Source organism: Vanellus vanellus (assembly GCF_965231255.1).
Source record: "Vanellus vanellus genome assembly, chromosome: 8".
NCBI lineage: Eukaryota > Metazoa > Chordata > Aves > Charadriiformes > Charadriidae > Vanellus > Vanellus vanellus.
This window is the reverse complement of record NC_138913.1, coordinates 9476054-9500590: the sequence shown is the minus strand read 5'-3', so window position 1 is coordinate 9500590 and position 24537 is coordinate 9476054. Positions and strand designations below refer to the sequence as shown.

Here is a 24537-nt window from a genome sequence, read left to right as displayed (position 1 = left end):
CAAAAGATAAGCAGCAACAACAGTAGAAACCACTACTAAGCATACCATTATTCCTTTATGACCCAAGAAGTCCACCCAAGAAGCTGTCTACTTTTGGCTTTTTCCATAATGCCATGTGGCACAACAGTATTGCCCTAAGCAGCTGTTTACAGTACTAGATAAATCATAAGATTAAACCAAATCTTAACTAAAAGCTCAATTGTACAGGGAACCCTCACAACATAAGGAAAGCAGGAGTAAGGTCACAGCCTTAAGACCTAAGATATCTTTAAGATTTTCAGAGGAAAAGCCTTTTATGCAAATCGAGCTTTTTTAAACTGCATCTAGTTAAGCACCTGAAATCCCTAGTCTTATTTGAATATGCTGGTCATCATCTTTAGCCAGGAAATACACATCTACTCTAGTCAAATGCAACTACATTAGTAATTTTTTTCCAATTAAAACAAATTGTAAAATGTGAGCTATTTGAATTAAAACAACAACATTGAATTCTAACATTTTGTCTCTAAGTATTATCAGCAGGTCTGGATCTCTTGGATCTTAGTGAACCTGTCTTACAAACCCAAAACAAAGGAAAGAAATCAGAGAATCCATCAAGAACTGAAGGGTTAAAAGCGTCAACCCACAGAAAGAAGACAGACAATTCTGACCTTATCAGTGTGGATACTGAGCAGAAAGTCCAGGCTGTCAGAGTTTCAGACAAGTCTTCACTAGATTTAGGTGAGTGTAGCTATTTTATTAGTGCTGCATAGCCTTGTTTAGCACAAGTTTCTCCTTGCTGCTATCGCAAAACAACAAGCAACACCAGAATTTTTGTTGCACTGCATTTCATCAGGGAGTGTAATCTTTGTTCCACGTTATAAACTACTTGAAACACTTTGTCACTGTAAACACAGTTTGCTTTTGCCTTTGCCATTGTACCTATTAAGTTGTCACTAAATGTGCAAATAAAGTTTTGAAAGGATTCTTTCAAAAAAGAATTTAGTCAGGGTCAGTAAAATGGTAGAAAAATTTATAGGGGTATCATGGGGAATTGGTAAAGCACACAAATCAGAGGCAGCCCATACTGGATTTCCTTTTCAAAACTGCAGATGTCAGAAATATACATGATATTTGTAAGTACTGCTTTATCTATGCATACAAGAGGGGAAAAAAAGCCATTCTTGACAAAAGAGCTATATTTGTACAGATTGAAAAAAAAAATTCTAAGCACAACTCAATATCTGCCAACCATGATCTATAGATGAGTTTGGAAAAGGTGAATTTAATTTAATTCCATCCAAACTAAATTACTTGCACTGCACCTGAGAAATTTGCAAGGAAAATGCAATTTATACCAAGGTAGCAAATTTTCCATTCATCAGCACAGAAATTCTTTTAGAGAACTTTATCTTCAAACAGGAGCCGAACATTTCATTTTTGCAAAGCAGCTCCGCCATATGACTGAATAATATCAATTGCCTACACAGTCATTTTTAAATAGTAGTCACTAAAGGAAGTTTTATTTTTATGATTTGACTACAATTAGGAAATAAAAAATATCCAAAATTATCAAATACTTAATATAATTTTATCAACAGATCTAAATTAGATACAGATCACTGATTTTAAGTCGAGAGTTTCACTGACATTCTGACCATGAATGCTAATAGATTTAGAAAAAAGTGAATTCCCAAATATTTTCACAGAATATCAGCTAGAAAGTTGCACAACATTTCTGTATATTTGACCTTGACTAAAATATAGTCTTTAGTGGCACCATTTTCACTATAACCTACATTTAACAAAGGAGATAAAATTTTCTGCAGTAGTTTCTTTAAAAGATTCATATTTTCTTTTCTTACTTTTCAGTTGATATTCAGACACAGCTAGAGAAATGGGATGATGTCAGTTTTCATGGAGACAGGAGTAGCAAGGTCCACCCTTCTACAGAGCGAACATCATCATCATCTAGAGCTCCATCAAAAGAGCTTTTATGGTACAACTTTTTGCTTTCATTACAAAAACATTTCCAGTCTAGCTCTCTTAATTTACAGAAATGCTTGCTTGATGACAAGTCATATTATTAAATCTGTTATGTTCACATTAAATGTGTTCAAACAGACATTTTGTACAAGGTATCATAAGCAAGGACCCTATAAAATGACATTTTGCCAGCAATTTTTAATGTTGTGAAAAGTAGTAGGTGCAATTACTAAATAAGTGGTGGTGAGAATTCTACAGAGGGACGCAGTGATCCAAAACCAACTACAAACATGTGAGTAAAATGAGTAAAAACCGATATTTGGCAGTGATTTGACAGTCAATGGATATCCAGTGTATTTTGGTTTTGCTACCAAGAGGGCAGAATTCCTGTGTATATCTGGAAGAGGGAAGATAAAATATCCAGCCAAGAACTACCTTTTTTCATCCAGTTCAACTAAAATTGCAGGGGATGTAAATGAGGGAAGAATCAGACTGCGTTTGGGAACAGTTCATGTAGATTAATTCTGCTGCCTTCTTGATATGTAAGCAACACTCATTCATAGAATCATAGAATCAGTGAGGTTGGAAGGGACCTTTAAGATCAAGTCCAACCATTAACCTACCCTGATAAAAACACCACCACTCCTAAACCATGTCCCTAAGCACCTCATCTACCCTTTTCTTAAACACCTCCAGGGATGGTGAATCCACCACCTCTCTGGGCAGCTTATTCCAATGTTTAATAACCCTTTCAGTGAAAAAATGCTTCCTAATATCCAATCTAAACCTGCCCTGACATAACTTGAACCCGTTTCCTCTCGTCCTATCACTTGTCGCCAGGGAGAAGAGGTCAGCTCCCATCTCTCTAAAACCTCCTTTCAGGTAGTTGTAGAGGGTGATAAGGTCTCCCCTCAGCCTCCTCTTCTCCAGGCTAAACAACCCCAGATCCCTCAGTCGTTCCTCATAAGGTTTGTCCTCCAGACCCTTCACCAGCTTTGTAGCCCTTCTCTGGACACGCTCCAACACCTCAATGTCCTTCTTGTAGTGAGGGGCCCAAAACTGAACACAGTACTCGAGGTGAGGCCTCAACGGTGCCGAGTACAGGGGGATGATTACTTCCCTAGTCCGGCTCACCACACTATTCCTGATGCAGGCCAGGATGGTGTTGGCCTTCTTGGCTGCCTGGGCACACTGCTGGCTCATGCTCAGCCGGCTGTCCACCAACACCCCCAGGTCCTTTTCTGCCAGGCAGCTTTCGAGCCACTCCGCCCCCAGTCTGTAGCGCTGCATGGGGTTGTTGTGACCCAAGTGCAGGACCCGACACTTGGCCTTGTTGAACCTCATACCATTAGCCTCGGCCCATCGGTCCAGCCTGTCCAGATCCCTCTGCAGAGCCAATCTACCCTCAAGCAGATCAACACGCCCCCCTAGTTTAGTGTCGTCTGCGAACTTACTGAGGGTGCATTCGATACCCTCATCCAGGTCATTGATAAAGATATTAAAGAGAACGGGCCCCAGCACCAATCCCTGGGGGACACCACTCGTGACTGGACACCAACTGGATTTAACTCCATTTACCACCACTCTCTGGACACGGCCATCCAGCCAGTTTTTTACCCAGCGAAGAGTATACCTGTCCAGGCCATGAGCAGCCAGTTTCTCCAGGAGAAATTCACTACATTATGCATGACCATAATTAGCATTTTGATACATTAGAAGCAGTTTTCTGACCAAATGATGCTTATCCTGTATCTTAACCTGGGCTTTATCCCAGGTTTCATTAACTTAGAGCTTTACAGAAATTTTGCTCAGTTAACTTGACTTTAGTCTCCAGAGTTTCATTTTCTAGGAAGAAATAATATTAGGATATTGTGGCACAAAAATGCACATATGCCAAGGTGAAGTCTTGTAATGTGGTTGATTCTTAGACGCTGACTGCAGGTACAGTCTCATGTCATTGCCTAACCTCATTTTGCCTGGCTATGAAATAGAAGCATAGTGATAGAGGCGAAGTCTTCATTCCGTTATACTGGTTTCATGCCAATACATACCCAGGGCTCTACTGGCCTGGCTCTGTTCTGTTGTATTAACTATTGTCTGTAAGTGACTGAAAAGCCTAAAAGTGGGAGCAATGAGAAGGGTCCAGGCACTTTTGATAACTGCAAATTAAACAATTCTGTTAAAAGAAATTACCTAATTAATCAGTATGTGCTTATGAACCTAAAAGACATAAGGCAGCATGTCTTAGTAGGCTGTGATGAGTATGGAAATGCATTATTTCTAGGTCCACAGAAAACAGATCACAGTCTGAGCTGACTAACGTCAAGGGTGCCTTGGACTCTGATTCAACATCAGAATTAGAACTTGCACCTGCAACACAGGTAAGAGGATTTGGTAGATTTATTAACAATAAAAAGGCAAGTAGAAATTGTCCCACTGGCTAACTGTTCACATTCTGAAAGAACTATTTAAGGGATGTTTTCAGGATCATCAGTTAAAAGACTCATACAGCTGAATCTTCACACAGGTTCCAAATTAATGTTATGAAACTAACTTGACTATGTCAGTATCTCAAACATTCAGAGTTTAATACTGCAGTGAACTGTGACCTTCCTGTACAGAGAGAAAGAGTTCAAACTACAATTTACAGCATGTTTTTTCCCTTCCTCCAGTTCTGAAATTCAAAGTTCTAATGGTTCCCTCTCCCTGTCGTATATCTGTTCTCAAGGGCTCTTGGTCAACCAGGAATCCCCAGAATTCGGAAATGGCTAAGGAATACAGGAAGGAATCATTAGACCAGCATTCATTAGCAGTTTATCATCACAAGTGGGAGACCAATGTGGTCAAAGGACTTTTTCCTGCTGGAAAAGGAATTCTAATAGAGAGGGCTGTGGGCTGAAAGTTTGCCCAATTCCACTGTCATATTGCATATTGGACAGGACCTTGTGGAAATGATTACTTAGAGTTGTATGGGTTTAGATATGTATGTATACATATATACGTGCAAACATACATTTGTATATGCGTTCACATAGATCAGGTTGCTTATACACCTTCTTTCCTGCTGCTTATTTTTTAACTGAAAAATTTCCAGTTCAGCCAATGCCACTAGCAGGGGGAAGACAGAGTTGTTTGGTGGATTAACTTTTAGTTGAAAATAATTTTCTCCTCTTCCACAGCTATTTTGAGGCCTGGACTTCAAAACCTTTCTGTTAAATGGAAAATCTGGAAATTAATGGAAAATAATAGCCTTGTTTGAAAATGGAAAAATGAGACACAAAAATGCCAAATGTCCTTCCTGAGATTATGCACCAGTTTTTGCAGACAATAGAAACAGAGTCCTGTTATAAGGATCCATTCCTGTGTTTTGGTTAGGAAAAAAGTCTCCTTTACTTCCCTGCCATCTCTGCATTACAAACAGGATGTTTTTTCCCTTTTGGTAAACCTAACACTAGTTGTAATGCACAACATCTTTCCTTTCTTTGAAATAGATTTATACATCTTAGTAATGGAAAAGATCTGTTGCATAATATCGTCCACTTGAAATGGACAGTGTGTTTTCACATGCTTTGTCTAGCTTATCTTTAAGTACCTCTAGCCCCTTTTTAGGAGGCTATTCCTCAGCCTAATAGATCTAAATACCAGGAAGTTTGTGCTCAACTGAGATGTGTGTAAATCAAGTAGACAGTGACAGAATTTAAGTGATGTGCCTTTCTGTAAAAGCAGTTACAAATTTAGTATGTAACATCTCTACTTTATATGGTCTATTTCCTGTTTATCTTCCACTAGAATAACTGCAGAAGCAAAAATCCACATTTTTAATTCAGCCAGTTGAGGCTCCATACTATTTTGTAAAATGACTGGTATTTCAAAATAACAAAAACGTGAAGTGGAATCAGCCAACTTGAAAAAAAGAAGCAGAGTATAAAATTCTTATCTGTTGTTCTGGTATATTTCATGTTTTGTTTTGGTTTGGTTTATCATAAACTGCTTTTTTTCAAACTTGTGATGCATTCTAGTCATGAAATATTGTTAAACTGATAATTAGTAGGGCAGAGAAATGACCTGAAGTGAGATTGTGTTTTTGTTCTAGGTAGTTTACTTAGAAATTTAGTATTTTCATTCACTGCCCACCTTATCCTGCTTACACTTGGACTGTCAAAGTTGTCAGCTCCCAACGAACAGGCTCATCTGTCTTGGCTGAGTTCTTAATCTGCTTGTAAAAGAAATCACGTCAGAGCTTTTATCAAAGCATATGTTTTCCATATTTTGTCCTCTATAGATCTTGTCTATCTCATTTAAGGATAACCTTTGCATATGCAACAGATTCTGCCATACCCTAAAGATTTCATCTTGTGAAACTTGCTGCAGTTTTCCATCAGCAATTTCTCAATCACCTTCATCGCTCATCTTTAACATGTTAGATCTAGTTCCTCAAAGTGAGATACTAAGTAACTAGGCCATTTTTTCATTAAAATTATGCAATCTTCTTAATAAAATCCTGTGTTTACCAGCAGTTATGCCAATACAAAATCACAAAGGCAAGCTTTGAATTAATGAGGAAGAAATGTGTGTCTGGAAGGGCTGGAACGGGCAATAGCACGGTGGCTGTCATTGGATGTGGCTGTCATGCTTCTCAGTATTCTACTCACATCATACCTTACCTATTATTGACTCTTAAACTGCATTGGCCCAAAGCATCTTTGTTTGTTCTTTTATCTGCCATTCTGGAAAGTTCCTTGTTACGCTTTTATTAGTACTGAGATATCCTACAGTGTTTGGGTTTCTTTGAAGGTTTATTTTTTCTGCTATAATTACAACTGCAGAGGAAGATAATATGTTCAATTGCATATGCATAAAGTCTGCTCATGTTTTAACTCTCTAAATGCCTCTCTGGGCATTTTAGATATTTTATTGCTCACTCAGAATGCATACAAAAAAAACCCTGACATGCTAAAGAACTGTACCTAATTCTAATATGTCGACACTCTTAGACAAAGATATAGCGCAAAGCCTGTAAACCTTAGAAATCTGCAGTTTGGGCCAGCAATATTTAGAATGCAAAATTTATTACCCACTTCTCCCACATAGCTACAGTAAGACTAAGGGCCCTAGGTCTCCCTGGATGTGCCAGTTACTCTAATGATACGAAGAGTTACAAGGGACGGATTTAGCTCATTATTTGAAGACCTGCTCAAAAGTGAAGACTAACCAACAATTAAGGTCCAACAGAACATAAGCAGACTACAAGCTCAGGAAAGTGTGTGCAAATGCATTGGAACGGAAGATTTTGTCCCTGAAGACAGCAGCCAGTGATCAGCTACAGCACCTCCATTGTAGAGTGGTGAGCATACCCACCCACAGTGTATGCAGAGTGTCCATACCTCAGGCATATCCATTCCACCCTGACCTACACCCCACCTTGCGCTCCCCTGAAGGGAGGCAGGTGCAGAGTCCCACCCCATCACCAGCTGGAGATGAGGAGTTCTCCAGTGCTGGCACTCCATTCCCATCCCCTCTCTTCCTGCACTAGTGAAGGACAGTATGGTTGTTATCTGTGGGGTCTTTAATTTCTGGGTATCACAACTCAGAATACAACTCTGCGTTGTCTATATGTAAATGCAGTTTATGTGGGTTTTGCTATTTGCTTATTTTTTTCCCTCTGGCTGATGGCAGGTGTGCATTTAATTTCTCTGGAGATTATGCAGGGACAATGTGTATATTCTGGCATATGGCAGAGTAAGGGACTTCTGTGCTTCTTGTCCTCTTCCCGCTCGCGCCTCTACTACCCCAACAAGCTCGCTCTCCCCTTTTGCACTACTACTCAGTCTGAATTTAAAAAAAATACTGATTTACAGTATTGTCCTTGACCTAAGGAAACTGCAGTCACTGGAAACAAAAGGTTAAAAAGCGGAAGTAATCAAACTGTTTGCAAGAGCCAACTCATAAATAATGAAAAGGCTAGGAACATAATTAATGTCTATCAACAGAGTTTTGTGTCAAGAAAACCAAATTTAATTCTTTGATCAGATTACAAGGTCAGGTTGATAAATGTTGCTGTGCGATATTCTGCAAGATGTTTGAACTAACATACCATATTCTGATTTTAAAATTAGCACCATACAATATGAATAAATCGTCTGTTAAACAGATTAAATCTGATTAATTTAAGTTCTCAAGTACAGTAGTTATTTAATAGGAATTGTAATCACATGGGGGTTCTTCTGTGATTCCAAAGAGACACCAAAGAGAAATCTTCAATATTATTCATCTGAAAATGAATATACAAGCCATTCCTGATAAAATTTGCATATGATGCAACAGTGGAATAAAAAAAAATGTAAACAAAATAGTCATAAAAATGAGCTGGTGACCAACATATCTGTATGAATACATATTCCAATACAGTCACTTGAAAAATCATACTTTTCAGAACAAGAATGCAGGCTCTACTTACAACACTATGCTGGAAGGCAATTTGAAAAGAATCTATGGTTCAGAGTGTACGAGGATGTCAGCATGAGCGCTCCCTGTGCAGTACCGTGGCAAGAATAGCTTGTAGAAGCAGACATAATTAGAGGCAGATCTCAGGAGGTCACCTGATTCCTGTATAGAGAAATGGCAAGACAGGTACTGGAATATAGAGTTCACTTTGATTGACTGTATGGCTATAAAAAAAACAAAGCTATAAAAATAAAGAGAGAGAGTAAAAGAGACAAAAAAATGTTGAAATCTGAATAAAATGCCTTATAATGACAGAATTTAAGATATCAATCTCTGTATATCATTTAAAAGACAATTAAAGCCTCATTAAAGTCATCAGTATCTTTCCACAGAGAAAATAAGGGCTACTAAAAAGTGCTTTAAACTACTGGAAAAAGAATAAGAATTAATAGTCGGAAACAGAAATTAAAATTAATAAGAGAAGCAAGGAGGGCCATTAAACAAATTTGCAAACAAAGTGATAAGATTAAGGTCTCTTGATAACTTTAAGTTAAATCCAAGTACCTTCCTCAAAGACATATATTCCAGACAGACTCAATTTATTTTCTGTGGAATGTCAGTTTCATCCTGTGGATGTTGAGTGACAAATACTGTTATGTGATATGAAATGGATGATTTGAGCCAGTTCTCTCTTCTGCCCTAAATTCTATTAATCAATAAAATAACAGTTTAGTCTATAAGACTGTTTTTTGGTACACTGTCAATAACAACCTGAAATCTCTTCCTGGTCTCACCAAAGAAAAAAAATATTTTCCAACCAACATGGAGCAGAGTTAGTAGATGTGAAAAGAGAAACAATAGATCCTCAGTGTAGACCTTCCTTCACACTCTATGCTTCCTGTCACTTGCAGGAAAGTCCAGAAGCCAACACAGAGGAATGCACAGAGTAACCCCTCACACCATGTGCTTTTCACAGAAACTGTGCTGTATCGTTCTTTCTACCCATATGGATATCATCAACCCAATATACATTTCACTCATTAATCTCTACTTGAGACACTGAAGATTCAGGAAAAAAACAGAAACTTCAGGGCTAGACTGACACATGAATGTCATCTTTCTAGGTAAAAACCCATGTGTGTACACGCAGAGACATACGTGTTTGACCATGCATTGCACATCACTTATATGAAAATCCAGGAATGTATTGGATGTTTCATCCCAGCTGCGCGCATTCCAACACTTGCAGATACAGCCCAATGAGTCTGAAGTGAGCAAAATTAGTCTTTTAGCACTGTGCTTCATTGAAATTTAATATTACAAGTACAGTCATCAGAAATATGGTCACGTAAATTAATGCAATTGGGACTATGGTCAGGCAAATGGCTAATGAGTTTAACCTCTTACAAACTTGAGGGAAGGGATTAGCAGTCAGAGCTCTCTTTAGCAAGATTAGGCCACATTGTGCTTTTCAATGCCATCATTGATTACTATTTAGTTTTGTAGTGTGCCTTTTGTGCAAAAAAAAAAAAAAGTTTTTAATAAAAAACAAGGAGAAACTTGTTATGTACTTCCAAATGGGATCGACTGATAGTAAGGCACAGAAGAGAGAGCTGCTGATTGTAAAAAGGATTTGTCCTTCCAGTGAAATCCATAGCAAACTTGGTTCCCCAATGTGATCCCAAAACAGAACCTGAAAGAAAAACACAAAATGTACAGGCAAAATGAGATGCTTTCTTCCTGGAGCATCGTGAGTGGAATGCATTGCCACAGTCATAATACAGGAGAAGGAACAATTAAGGTAAAAGCCTTATACAAAATAGTCAGCTCCTTTCCTTTCGTAGTCCAACTTTTGCATTGTCTTTTCTTGGATGTCTCTATCTTTCATGCATCTGAGTGAACAGAAAAGTCTGGAAAAGATAAATTACTCTGCTTCCCATGAGGAATGATCTCTGCTCCAGTGTAAGAGAATTCAGAGGAATTCATGCAGGGACACAACTAGTTTTGCCTAAGAAAAAGGCCATTTGGGGCTCTAGTCAATTAAGGAAATAACTCAGAAATGTGGCAGAGAGTATATCATCCCTTTCTGATTTATTCTTCTATTTTTTAGGCACGATCGACTAAGGAGCAGCGTTGGGGAGGGCCTCTTCTCTCCAGAAATCACTCCTTGGAGGAAGAATTTGAAAGAGCAAAGGCAGCTGTTGAGGTATTACTTCATTTACTGTTTTCATTTTCAGCTGATGTTCTACGGATTTCTTATTCATCTTGAAGCACAAGTATAAGAGAAAGTTGGAACAGGATTATTTAAAGCAGGGAAAAGATACATTTTCTGGAGTTACACATTTAAAATAGCAGTTTCTCTCTTAAAAAAAAAATAACCTTTGCTATAAATGAAGATTAGACAGAACCAACTTTTCAAGCTCAATTTTTATTGCTGTAGCAAGTGGGTCAAGAAAAATTCCCCATAAGTGTAAGTACTTCCAAACTTAAAGTATAAGAGTGAAACCGTTTTTCCCCAGCAACTGAATGTGTGCAATCAGTTATTTAAGCTTAGACACAAACCAACTATCCACAGTGATACTGGAATTCAGAATCATTGGTAAACAGAATGATTACCTGCTGTAATGGGTAACTGCACGTTACCATGCACCAATGGTTTTATATAATTAGTGGCAGGGTGTTAAACATAGGAGTACACTCGTTTCCCGACAAATAAATTTAGTTTGGAAAGGTGCAGGTATTTGGATTGCCCTCCCTCTCCTATTGCACTTCTGTTTTTTTCACTAACTACTACTTTTCCAATATGAAAAATGTCTCTTAAGTGTTGTCCTGTACCACTAGTACCAGTTGAAATCCTAATCCTGTCTAGAGACAAGGTAGAATACATATTTTTTTAACAGAATCCAATAAAAAATTAGATATAGGCATCAATCTTGAGCATCACATCTTCTCAGGGATTCAGTTGGTAACCCTTCAAAATTCCATTGCCACAAAGAGACAAGGCAGCTGCATCCCACCGAGGCCAAAAGTTCAGGCTGAATTACGTAACAGTCACTGAAATTAATTTTTAGGATGGAAAGGATGAGGCTGTGAAACCAATTCCTCAAAATTGATTATTTTTATTATGAACTGCAGTCTCATTAGTCTCCAAACATCTAGAACACTTTAGGGAACATTTCGATTAAAATGTTTCTGTACTTTAATACTCCTCTAACTCAAGATTTATGCCATTGTAATTCCAGTGCTGGCAGTTGAACTATTCTAAATCAATATTGCTTGGTTACAAATAAAACTAAGTCTAAATCATATGTTGGCTTCTAGCTAGAAACAGAATTTCATATTTAAGAAATTAATTTGATTTGTAGGGTTTTTTCATGATATGGTAAGGTAAGACTGCATGGTTTCTACCATGGTTTCGTAGGATCTTATTGCACAAAAACAAGTTCTTGTCTCAGCGTACAAGGCTAAAAAAGACACAATCAGTAAGTTAGCTGAACTATACATTGAATGCATTTTTTCTTGTATTTTCTGAGTGCATTGTTTTTTTCCTGATCAAATAGATTCTTTATAAACAGCTGCTGGTGACGTACAATAGATTTTTTTGATGTCACACATCATACACATTTGTTCCTGGCAGGAAAGGAGAGACTTGCTTTCAAATTGCCACTGCTTAAGATGCACTAGATGTTCCTAATTGCACTGCAGACTGATCCTTAAGGTGTTGTGGACATGTTGTGCTGTAATCTGTGACTGCGACACAGGGAAGCTGATAATGAACATCTCTGCATTAGGGTTAGTGGTTAAGCAAATGATGTCAGTACTCTTGCAATTGTCAGAAACGTGTGTGATGGGGAGTTCCCAGACATTCCACAGAAAGAAACATGAGTTCAGGCCAACAACGGCTTACAAGATGTTATAGAAGGTAAGATATTGTAAAAAAAAACAACCTGCACATTAAAAGGTTATTCTGAGGCAACAAAGACAAGTTGTTAAAATGCTTTAATGCAGTCTCAAAAACAGCTATTAAAAAGAATCTAATTAAATGTTTACCTAACTCTGTAGCTGGCAGTCTTATTCTTTCTGCTTAAAATAGAAACTTGGACCAGGTAGTTAAAATGTAAAGGAAAGGATTTTTCAAGACCTTATAGAGCAGTTATTTCTATTTACATATGAAAAGAGTTGCATTTTCATCCTATCTAAAATGAAGTGGTAAGAAAGCTACCGTGATTGAAATAAATTTCAGCCCATCTCAGAAAGATTAGTGCTTTCTTAAGTGGAGAATAGATACAGTTCAAAAATTCATCTTTTACGCTTTGGATATTTCTGTAATATTCTTCAAGTGGGAAAGCTCCAAGTGGTAAGATTAGCCAGAAAACTGATCAAGAAAAGGAAGCAAATCTCAGGTTCTTTGTGGCCTAGTTTGAAAGGAATTAATTAACAATTCAGTAAATGAAGACACCAAACTTTATCCTCCACCCAGTATTCACATTAGAGCTTTGGGAATGGTTTTAAGATGTCAGACTTTGAGATTAATGAAGATGTGTGAGGTAATTCTTTCTTAAGAAGGTTTAAAGATGTCTATGCCATTGGGGAATCTTTTAAGAATAAAGAGGTAAGTAAATTAGCTTTTTTACTAGAGAGGGTCCAGATTCACTTGCAGTGATTGGGTGCTTGCAGGCTTCACTACTTTTTCTGTCATTCTTGGAAACTGGATTTGATTTTTGCCTCATCCCTTTGCTATGCACGTGAGGGAAGCACAAATAGCCTAAAGTCTTCAGGATTTCCAAGTGCCATATCAAATATGTTTTAACGTAATATTTCTAATAATTAGCTGTGTTTTACCAAAAATTGGTAGTTTTGAATCTTTTAAAAATGTCAGCACGGAGATTCAGATCCATCCTGTACCTATATTCTGTTAAAATGATTGTTTTATCATCCACCATCCTATTGGTACTCAGTTAGAATAAATAAAAATGAAACCAAGAAAGTGCAAAAACTTAGAACTGAGAAATGTCTCAGAGATGGAAAAAAGGCAATTTTGATATTTTCTTATTCCACATTTCCCTGATGTAGAGATTAAACTGCAGATACCAAACTGTTTTGTGAGCTTATGCAAAAGAAATTTTAAGCTGTCCTTCTCAGCCTCATTTTATTTACAACACCATGTCACATGAGCCATCTGCTGTATAACATACTGTTATGAAGCATCAGAACATATTACAGCTAAATTATGTGACAATAGTAGGAAGAAGATGGGATTAATTTATTCTAGCCTAGGCAAACATAGTCCAGAATCTTTGTGGTTCCCATGAATACCAGCTAGAATCCTTTCTGTACCTTTGGTATTCCTGTCTCACTATTTTGACATCCCTTTTGGATGTGCCTAAGACTGTGTAAACCACATTTTAAAGCAGGATCTAGGAGCTTGCATCATTCAGATGCATTTTATTTGGTACTCTCTCAAATCACAATAGAAATCTTTGTCTTGATATACATTTTTTATCTCTAAACTTTACTAAAAAAGGCATACTTCAAATTTTGTTTCAAGAGGATATCAGCTAAGGAAATCTTAAGTAGTTTGCACATAGGTTTAATTTACTGTGACTTTCAGTGAACATTGTGTTGGTAATTCAAAGAAAGAACAACCACAGAATCTTTCTTTCTTATGCATTGGTCAAGAAACATTGCAAGTTAATTTTTGGCAGTACAGGACACGCAAAATTCTACTCTTAAAATTATGAAAATAAGTAAGTTTAGAAATTAACCAGCAATATCCAGAGAGTACACCCCCCACCCCACCTCTTTTCAGTGTATGATAGGAAGTAAAGAGCCTGGAAATATTTTGCCTCCCATTTGTTTAACTGCTTCAGCATATTTTTAAATACTAAGAGTAAAAATAGCCTCTTTGACAATATGCAGAATATTCTGCTTGGTAGTCAGATGGTACGAACATTTTTCCTAGTTTTCATTCCACTTAACTGTTGCAGATCTGAGAATGTGTTAAATGTGTTCAACTGGTCTGAAAACTTTTGGTATGTCCAAAGTAATTTGCCAGCATTGAGGTAGCAAAAACATTGAAATGAAGTAATTGGCACCAGTCACATAGCAAATAGATTTAAAATTAGATCTAGGAGTCTTGATCGAAAGCCAGATTTTCAGAAACACTCAATATTAATTTAACCCTCCTGCCACTGAAGTCAATGAAAAAATTACTACTAATGACAGCTGAAATAGACTTGGGCTTTTAACAAAGACTGTGTAATATTTACAGTCCTCTTCCTCAAGGACATTTTACTGCTCTGCTATTGGTATTGTTATTTGTCACAGCAATATTATAGCATTTTGTCAGGTGCTGTAATTGTACATGGCCCAGTTGCTCAGTGCAGCTGTAGCTCAGAAAGCTGTAGCTGGGACTTAAGCCCATTTGGCCCAAACAAGCAAATCTTTGCTTATAATTGCAAAATAACAGTTGGGTCCTGGCCCATGTCCAAGTAGTATATGATAAGTTGAGAGACTTTCTAGCAAAACAGGTCTTCTCCCCATTACATTTTTCCTCCACCGTTGACTCGCTATAGATAGACATTAATCATAGCTACTTGAATGTGCAGTAATTCATTAGCTTTTTAAGTGGAATATGCCCACAGTGAACTTATGTGTGAATTCTAAATATGTAATTAAGCAGCAGAATTTGAACTTAAGATCTCAAACCACTTATATGCTTGCTTACAATCTAAAGAAATGTGATTTGATACGTTTCCAAACCATTGGTTCATAAGGGATTTTTGTGGGACAAGCAAAAATTCTAATATAAACATCATATATATATGTATCTATATATAACTATTTCTATAAGTTGATCTGTTTTAAAAGGAATTACTAGTTACTTTTCAGTAGTTTTATTAATATTAATTTGTGGGAAAGGGAAATTTCCATTCCTTTACCTCACCCTGAATCTCGAAATTACTGCTAGTGAAAACATGCTCAAGTAATTTCTTCTCCAATGCAGGTTTGCACTGAATGCAAAACAGTTGATAGAGACATGTGTTGAACAGGATAGTTTAAGCAATTCAGGTGCCTCTGGTCATGGCTGATAAGAGTAAAAGAGAGAACGATCTGATTCATTATCCTAGCCTTTTCAAACCCTAAATGGACATTTCAGCACAATCTCACAGTGATTTAAAAGACTGTATTTCCTTCAAATTTGGAATGAAAGCAAATTTTGAAACCTCAGAAGTTGTTGTGTAACAGAGTGGTCAAGTTCTGTTCGCTTCTATTACAAAGAGTGAAATCTCCTCTCCAGGAGTGAATGATTCACATTTGTTTCCAAGTCCACAGAGGAACATAGCAGGCACCTTCACAGATCCAATAATTGCATAATTCAGACAATTCTGAGTATCCTGGAAGGAAGTGCTGGATATCAAGAGGCATATGCTACAATGAGAGCCAAAGGAAAATGCCTGTTAGATTTGTAGAGAGGGACTGCACCTTCCCATTTGTAAAGAGCCTTATGATTTACAGCAACCACAGCTGATGTTAGCCAGTGCAAGTCCTCCTAACCCTTCACACCTAGTCTTAAATGTTCCTGACTCATTCTAGATATGGTAATAGCCTGTGCTTTCCTCTTTCCAAGTACCTAAGGAGGGTGGTAGCAAGTCATGCAATCACAGACTAAGCAAATCATGGCTGCCTGTGGAGCAGTGGCAAAGCGGTCAGTCTTGTAATGAAGATTCAGACAAAACTATCTGGATGGGTTTATAATACCTTCAGTTAATTTCGATTAGTACCTCACTCTCAAATAGTTCTGTCTAAACCTCAACAGAATTATTTGTGCTGTTGTCTTTGACATAATTAAGCTGAGAAACTGTGCCCTCAGTAGTGTCAGTTCACTGAAGTTCTGGCCATGGCCTTGTAGGCACTGGAGAACTTTGCAAAGGTGTGTGGTGCTGAGCACATATCCTGCTTTGGAACTGCTTTTCAGGGCTTATGACTAATGCATGGAGGCTGAAAAAAATAGCACCTTAACTTGGATTCTCCCCTCTTTTTTTTTTTAATCCTATTTCTATTTCTTGGCATCATTTTCTAGTAGCCACAGTGGTTCCCTCATTCTAGTCGTCACACATCCTAAATCTCATCCTTTTTTCATCACTTCTGTTTCTCTTGTATAAGCCTTTTTCCCTCTTGTCTTTGAACAGAATGTTAATCTTACTGTACTATTTTATAATCTCTTATAGATTCCTCTCACCAACACAGTAGATGATCAATATTAAGATTTCTCCACTATGTCAAAAAGCCCCAGTTGTATTAATTCTTTTGTGCAACCACCCTCTGTCTAAGCCTTGCCATTACTGTTTTACATAGCGGAAAATGATTCTGAATATACCACTGTGATGCTTGCTCTCTTTTAAACTGTTTTATCTATTGTTATTCTTTAGCATGTATGCTTAGTTGATTCTTTCTTTTTTCTTTTTTTTTTCAGGGGTGGGGTCAGGGACTAGCAGCATTCATTTCCTTCAAATTTTATATAACAATTTGCTGTTAGCATCAGTAAGATGCAGTGTAAGCTGCTGCAAATCCTGCTTCAAATAGAACATACGCTGCCTCTGAGATAGAGTTTTTTGTTGACGAAATGCATTCCAATGCAAGAGATGAAATTTAATTATATGGAATTCCAAATTTGTGCTGTAGTATTTCAGTCAGTAAGATTATTAATAGAATTAATACTGCTCAGAAAAATTGCCAGACTCAGACCACTCATAGAAAGAAATTAAAAGCTTAACATTTTATTTTAAAGTTTTGTTGTTCATTGTTCTTCCCTTTTTTCCTCTCTTTCTTCTAGTCAGACACAGAGTTTTGGGATAAAATGCAAGCAGAATGGGAAGAAATGGCTCGCAGAAACTGGATTTCAGAGAACCAGGAAGCACCAGGGCAAGTCACCATCTCAACCATTGAGAAGGTAATACAAAGTTTTTTAATACAGTACATCCTTCCTGTGAAACTTTGAGATGAGCCTCAGCTATTCAAGGGAACCCAAGAAAACTCTTTTGACATGGAAGCTAATTTTACCCAAAAGAGCTCATCCTCTTTAACTGTCTGTGAGCGGGGTAGATTTGAAAGACCTTACCATAGGGAGAACACATTTAGACTTGCACACTGCCTGAATTGAGCTGAAAGGATCACAAAGTAAACTGATGGATTATGGGCATTTCTGAAGGCAGGCACTTAAGGAAGAGCACCAAATAAAAAAAACCTGGGCTGGCACATTCAAACACTGTTGAGGATAGAAACTGTAGAGATTCTGTCTCTCTTCTTTATTCCCTCCATTGTATGGTTTAATTTTATTTATATTATGATGTAGCTGATATTAGTGTACACACTTTACACTGCAGTGGCAGGAAAAGAAAAAGGCAAAATTTAAAGAAATACTAAAATAAACTCAGGTGCTTACAGCACTGTTCTGTACCTTGAAGGTTAATTGAAGATTTCAGGCTATTAACTGAAGAGACATCAGGTTATAAGCACTACAGGGAGTCAACTGCTTGATGTGTGCTCTTTACCATCAAATTGGATGTACTGGGCTCACACTAGGTTCAGTTCGGCTGTTATTGCAGTCAGTGTGAGTTGTTGCCATTATCTTTGATGGGAGCCCAACATGAGTATCAGTAAGTATAACTTCAGAGCTAAAGTAAAAATATAGAGCAGAAACATAAATGTCCAGTGATGCTCACTTTTTACACTTTCTGTCATTGAAATTTCATGGGGAATCTCATACTATTTTCATAGAACAAAGGATGTTTACATCCAGTTGGAAAACGGTGAGTCATTTAATTTTATAGAGTTGCCTTTCCGTGCTACAGTGCTTCATCATGAGTCCATTACCTCTCTTTTCCAGGGTTATTATTTCCATACTGAGAATCCCTTCAAAGACTGGCCTGGTGCTTTTGAGGAAGGACTGAAAAAAATGAAAGAAGGTGATTTGCCAGTTACAATCTTATACCTGGAGGCTGCTATTCTTCAAGAACCCAATGATGCAGAGGTATTTTTAATCATGTACCTTTTACTGGTAAAGGAAAAGGGGACTCCCTTTAGCATGCAATGATGGAATGATTTGGGGGCCCAAACCTTTGCTGGTCATGACTGACTGAAACAGATTGAATGCTAACGGTGGTTTTGAAATAGTACATGCCTTGAAATAGATAAAGGTGAACTCCTCTTCATAAGATGAGAAACTCTTTTGGAAGTTGCAGCATTTCCAAGTTGTCATTTAAAAGCATTGAAAAGAGACAATATTTCAACCTTTTTCTTCTTTTCCTGATGTTTTCAAACTATCTTTTAAACACTGCTGTTGAAAAGATGAACATTTTTGATTTAACAAGAATGCTAACAAATTTTTAAAAGTTATTATATCAATTTCTGCAATATTGATGTTTTCAATTAGTATATATTTAAAGTCTGTTTTCTGTGAAACATGAAAAATATTTATGGTGTAAGTATCTAGGTCTTTTTGGATGTATTGCTACGTTAAATTAAGCAGCAGTATTTCAAAAAGCAGAGAGAATCCCCAGATCCTCTAGAATGCCTTAAAAATATACAACTTAATAATTGTTCTTTACCATTTTCCATAAAATTCTAGCAACATTTAAAATGTACGGTAACTCAAATTTAAGTAATCAGCATGTAATCATCCACTGACAAAATACCTTTGCATTCATTGATAATAAATATTATCAGGCCCAAAGATATTCAAAACTGCATTGATTTGTACTGTTGGTATGCACACCATAGAAAAAACTGTAGTTAGTGCTGGAAAGATCTGCTATTGTTATTCACTCAGCTGCTTAACAGTGGTATTAGTTGTAACTCTGCTTGCAGTTGGGTATGTGTAACAAAATAACACAATTATGATTATTTTTGCAGGCCTGGCAGTTCCTGGGTATAACACAGGCAGAGAATGAAAATGAGCAGGCAGCCATTGTCGCCCTCCAAAGGTAGATGAAGATAATTGCCAAATAAGAGGTCTGATGAGTATTAAGTAATGGGGGTCTAGGTATATTTAACAATCTACTTATCTTGTAACATGAAGCATTTATTTAACTAACTATAGCATTGACATAGATACAGAAATCTTCCCAGTGACTTCTGAGGAATGACTAGTGATTAATATTGCTGTTTTATTAAATAAATGCAATATTTTAGCTAGTAATTTAAGTAGTTGCACAAAAGAAAAGTTACATGGCCTGATAAATATAAATTAGGCATAATGCAAATAAAGTGCCTTTTTGATATTCTAGCCACTTGGCATATTTTCTGTAGCCTGTCCTTTAATGAAGAAGTTTTCTTAATTGGAACAAGCTCCTTTCAGCTGCTGCATACTAAACTGTCAGCATTTTCAGGTTGCTAGAGATGTGAAGATCACAGTATGCTTCTATGTAAAATGTCAGTTCCAAAATATCAGCATTATTATTATTATCATCTTTCTGTAGTGGGTTTTCATGTTTCCATTTGAGGCAAGTACCCTCTCCATGTTCAATTGCATTAGCAATGTTAACCATTGAGTCATTTCACCTAAAGACACTCTAACTTATTTATATGTAATTTATTAGCTTACCTGGATAGAAATCCAAGGGGTTTCCTGAGTTAGGGCTTGCTCATCCCCACAGTTTTGAAGCAAGAAACAGTGATGTTCACAAAAAGAAATCTTGTCTTCAAAATACTTTTTTGTATAGCGGCAAACCATATTAAACTGTTCACATAAAGCTTCTCTTTCTTTACTAGACAGATACTATAAAAATGAATCTACCTACATTTACTCATAACCAGAAGGATGAAAACAAAACTTGTATGCTTACGTTTATGTATATATGTCTGTATGCACAGCAATGTGCACGCATACGTATGTGTATATATATGCATAATGCACTTACCACAGAAAAATAAGACAAAGTCCCTTCTTTAAAAGTATTATTGGGTAGATCTTACTTCTGTGAGTGATTTTTTTTTACACAGATTATTTGGGAAGAATTAAAGAATTGTGTTTGGCTAAAAACATACCTCAATATATTTTTATTTTCTGCCCAGGTGCTTGGAACTACAGCCAAACAACCTAAAAGCTCTGATGGCCCTGGCTGTAAGTTATACTAACACTGGCCATCAACAAGAAGCCTATCAAGCTCTAAGAAACTGGATAAAGCAAAATCCAAAATACAAGTATATAGTGAAAAGCAAAAAAGGGTCCCCAGCACTTACCAGGAGAATGTCTAAGACCTCAGACGAAAGGTAAATGCAGTGTAAATCCTGATGGTGGAAGATTTAACGACATCACTAGGAATGATGGTGCATGCTGTGCCCCCTTTCTCTTTAGAAGTCCAGCCTATTACCTATGGTGGAAGACTCAATGGCTCTAGTGGCAGGAGTGGGAAGCCAACACAGGGCATTTGGTTTAGCGACTGAAGGCTATAAGTTATGCCAACTCTGGAAGTAAAAAAAAAAAAAACCAAAAAAACCCCACCAGCTAAAAAGAGACGTTTCCCCTCAACTCCCATTGCTTTCCTCTGACCCTGTCTGCTGCCTCTGTATTTCCACATTCTCATTCTTCAGCTGCTTCCAAATCCATACGGGGCCTGTATCCTGCTCTGCTCATGTGCATTCTTCCTGCTGTTCATTGTATTTCCTATATCCAAACCAAGCCACTAGAATCCAGGAATGACCGCCATTTTGCAGTGGGACACTGAAAATATTGGGAGGCAGCATCTGCTTGTTTAAAAGCCATTCTGTTTCTATACAAAGAGAAAGTGTAGTCATTTTATTTGACTTCAGCCTAGAATACTGTAATGGGTGCTCGCAGCCGCTTTAAACAACAAAAAAATTCATGAGTTGGCAGCCCTTATCATGATTTCAAGAGGTCAATAACTAAGTATCTCTGAATTGCGAGATGCATGATAAAGTCATTAAAGGCATAAACGTGATTTTTAGAACTAAAACACTAGGGCTATCTCACTGCTTGTCATTTTGAAGACAGGCCTTATGTCTGGGTTGACAGGCCTTGCCCTGGGTTGACAAGATAATTTAGTATAAGCAAAAATAAAATATGCAAGTCCTGCATAATTGCTAAGTGTCTTATTCTACTTTGGCTTCATCCCACTGACCTCTGGGGTTGTCAGTGCAAAGGTTTTATGAAGCCTACAGTTGGGTAAAGAAGTCTTAAATTTTGGCATCTTTCTTCAGGGGTCTTGGATACTCGATCTATTCCTCTTAAGAATTCCTACAATTTTTGCCAGTAAAGCGCTCTTTCACACCTGAGAAACTATTTTTAAGTTTTAATAAGGCTTCATGTTATCTCCCTTTGAATTCATTGTATAGGTGAACTTTTTTATTCCAGACATGAGTTTACAACAGCATTTGGAAGTAAATCTTTGCCATGATGAAGCTGAAGAAGCTTATTTTCAAATTTTAGGAGTATATCACTTCTGGTAAATCCACTACAGGAGTTTTAATTTCTGGCTATGCAATCAATATTGCAGTATTTGTAAAGAACTGCAAGATGGAACTTCAAGTTATTTTTCACCCTTGTCTAGCTCATTACTTGAAGAAGTAAAGGATTTGTACCTGGAGGCTGCTCACCAGAACGGTGATATGATAGATCCTGACTTGCAGACGGGACTTGGAGTTCTTTTCCACCTGAATGGAGAATTTAACAGAGCAATAGATGCATTTAGTGCTGCTTTAACTGTTCGGCCAGAGGTACATTTTATGCTTTTACATTTTTAGAATTTAGCTTTACAGGCTTTCTCTCCTCTTGATCAGACTAATATTAATGAGATGTCACTTCAGCCATTAAAGTTTTAATACCTGAAATAGAAATGTTAATTACAAGACAGTCCCATTTAGAAGCAGATTTATACTTGTCCAATTTCTAGCTGTGTGCTGATTAATTGTACTAGTTACATAAAGTTGCCTGTAATCATAAGTCAGAACCTCACTTTCCATGTAAATTAAAAGAAGATACAATACTGTTATTTTCTGTAGTTCTTAATTTGCAAGCAAAAATGAGCTATTTTGTCCCTTTTTGACACCTACAGTAGAAAACGTATTTTCTCACCAGGACTACACATTATGGAACCGTCTTGGAGCAACCTTGGCAAATGGGGATCGAAGTGAAGAAGCTGTCGAGGCCTACACACGTGCTTTAGAAATACAACCTGGCTTCATTAGGTCCAGATACAATTTAGGGATAAGCTGCATCAACCTAGGGGCGTACAGGTAAGTTACAAAAATGTGTAAACAAAAAAGTCAGGGATCGTAACTACCAAGATGAAAACTCATTTTCTAGCTGGAGCTATCTCAGGAAAAAAAAAAAAGCAAAACGAATATAGCTATATAATCTCAGCAATTGTAAAATCTGTAATTATTTTTTACAAAGTAGTAACAGAGCAATGATATTTTTCTTATAGTCACAAATTCTATATAACAGAACCACTGAATTTCTATTAAAAGAAAATAAATCCCTCATTCAGCAAGCTGCTTAAGCATTATTTTAGCTCTAAGTGCAAGTACGCTTATAATCAGGATTGTTCTCACACATAAACTTAGTCCCATGCTTAAGAGCTTTTATGAAAGAAAATATAAGAGCCTGTATTTAGAAGAGCAACTTCAGTTAAACTGTTTCAAGTAGTTAATGCCGTCAAAAACAATTTCAGTACATCCTTCAGAAATCAAGGGTGATATTGCAGGGTCCCAACTGTCAGCTCAAGACAGTTAAGATGAAGGGGAGCTACACAGAAATGAAGACAATATCCCCAGATGTGTGAACAGACTGAGTTCTGCATTACTACAAGCCACGTCCACTTGTTTAAAGAAAATCGAGCAAGAATAACACAAAGAGACTGATGAACTGCATTGTAAAACAATATACTTGAGTCTAGCATAGAACTTTAGAAAGTTTTACTCTTATTGTTAAGCAAATTATATTGCTTGTTTCTTTCTTCTTCTTCCCTACAGAGAGGCTGTCAGCAATTTTCTCACTGCTCTCAGTTTGCAAAGAAAGAGCAGGAATCAACAACAGGTTCCCCATCCTGCTCTATCAGGCAATATTTGGGCAGCACTTCGAATTGCTCTGTCTATGATGGACCAGCCAGAACTATTTCAAGCTGCCAATGTGGGTGATCTAGACATTCTGTTAAGAGCTTTTAATCTAGAGCCGTAATAAAAATATCCACAAATTGATTAAATTGTATTAGGAAACAGAGAACTCTTTTATTACTCATCTCAAAATGACCACATTTTCCAAAAGATCATGGCTGTAGATCAGTAGGGGAATTCTCTTGGACATTATTCAAAAAGGAAAAGTTCAAAAGCACAAAATACTGTAAATAAATTAAAACTCAAAGGATCAAAATGAGCTGCGGCTAATCCAACAAAGCCCTGAACTAGATGAAATAACCATTTCTGAAGAATCTTCATCCCATGCAAGCTATATCTCTCTATATATGCAGCTATACAAAGAAAAATATATTAAGAACAAACCTAGATAACCATTATTGCACATTAGAATGGCAAGCAATGCATCCAAGGAACCTGCTTAGTAGCTCATCGCACTATGCTGACATCACTTTGCCCTACAACATGGATTCCCTGTCCTTTGGTTTCTTTGTTGAAAAGTCTTCTCAAGCTCCATTTTTAACATAGCTCTGAAAATAGGTGCATGTAAAATGGATGCATTTTGTTTTGAATATATTTACTCATTGGCAGTCAAGGAAATTTTTGCTTCCAAAGGTACCTTGAATTATTTGGGCTCATAGAGTTATAGACTATGTGCAATGTTAAGAGGAACATTGCACATGGAGGTCTATGGGATTAGACCATGTACATATGGGAAGGCCAAATGTTGCCAGCAGAAGCGGTAATTTGCACTAGAATTGTTGCTGTTTAAACCCGCTATCCTTGATCTTGGACAGAATATGTCTGCTTCAAAGGAGCTCCTAGCAGGGTCTGCACCTATCTATGTACTTATGCACTTTAATCTTTCTTTTTGTAAAATAGTGCTATGCTTTTATTTTCGTTACTAACAAGAGAATGTACAGGATAGCCTTGTTGGCATAGAGGACCAAATATCATTTCCTGAAATGTGATGAG

At 37.1% G+C, this 24537-nt stretch overlaps 1 protein-coding gene across 3 annotated transcripts in view; it reads left to right on the top strand.

Annotated features, from left to right (window-relative positions):
- The window catches only part of PEX5L (peroxisomal biogenesis factor 5 like), a gene marked incomplete at its 3' end in the record, with an annotated part of 41731 nt that extends 18123 nt beyond the window's left edge, over window positions 1-23608 (top strand). For 2 of the 3 annotated variants that reach the window (XM_082487302.1, XM_082487301.1), the window contains 11 exons: window positions 511-720; window positions 1852-1978; window positions 4250-4346; window positions 10520-10615; window positions 17246-17362; window positions 18299-18442; window positions 19324-19394; window positions 20485-20682; window positions 21981-22146; window positions 22508-22665; window positions 23404-23608. In XM_082487302.1, the coding sequence (XP_082343428.1) occupies window positions 511-720; window positions 1852-1978; window positions 4250-4346; window positions 10520-10615; window positions 17246-17362; window positions 18299-18442; window positions 19324-19394; window positions 20485-20682; window positions 21981-22146; window positions 22508-22665; window positions 23404-23608 (1589 nt within the window). The remainder of the gene's footprint in view (window positions 1-510; window positions 721-1851; window positions 1979-4249; window positions 4347-10519; window positions 10616-17245; window positions 17363-18298; window positions 18443-19323; window positions 19395-20484; window positions 20683-21980; window positions 22147-22507; window positions 22666-23403) is intronic. The other variant, XM_082487303.1, reaches the window with a different exon arrangement.
- Between the last annotated feature and the right edge of the window lie 929 nt (window positions 23609-24537).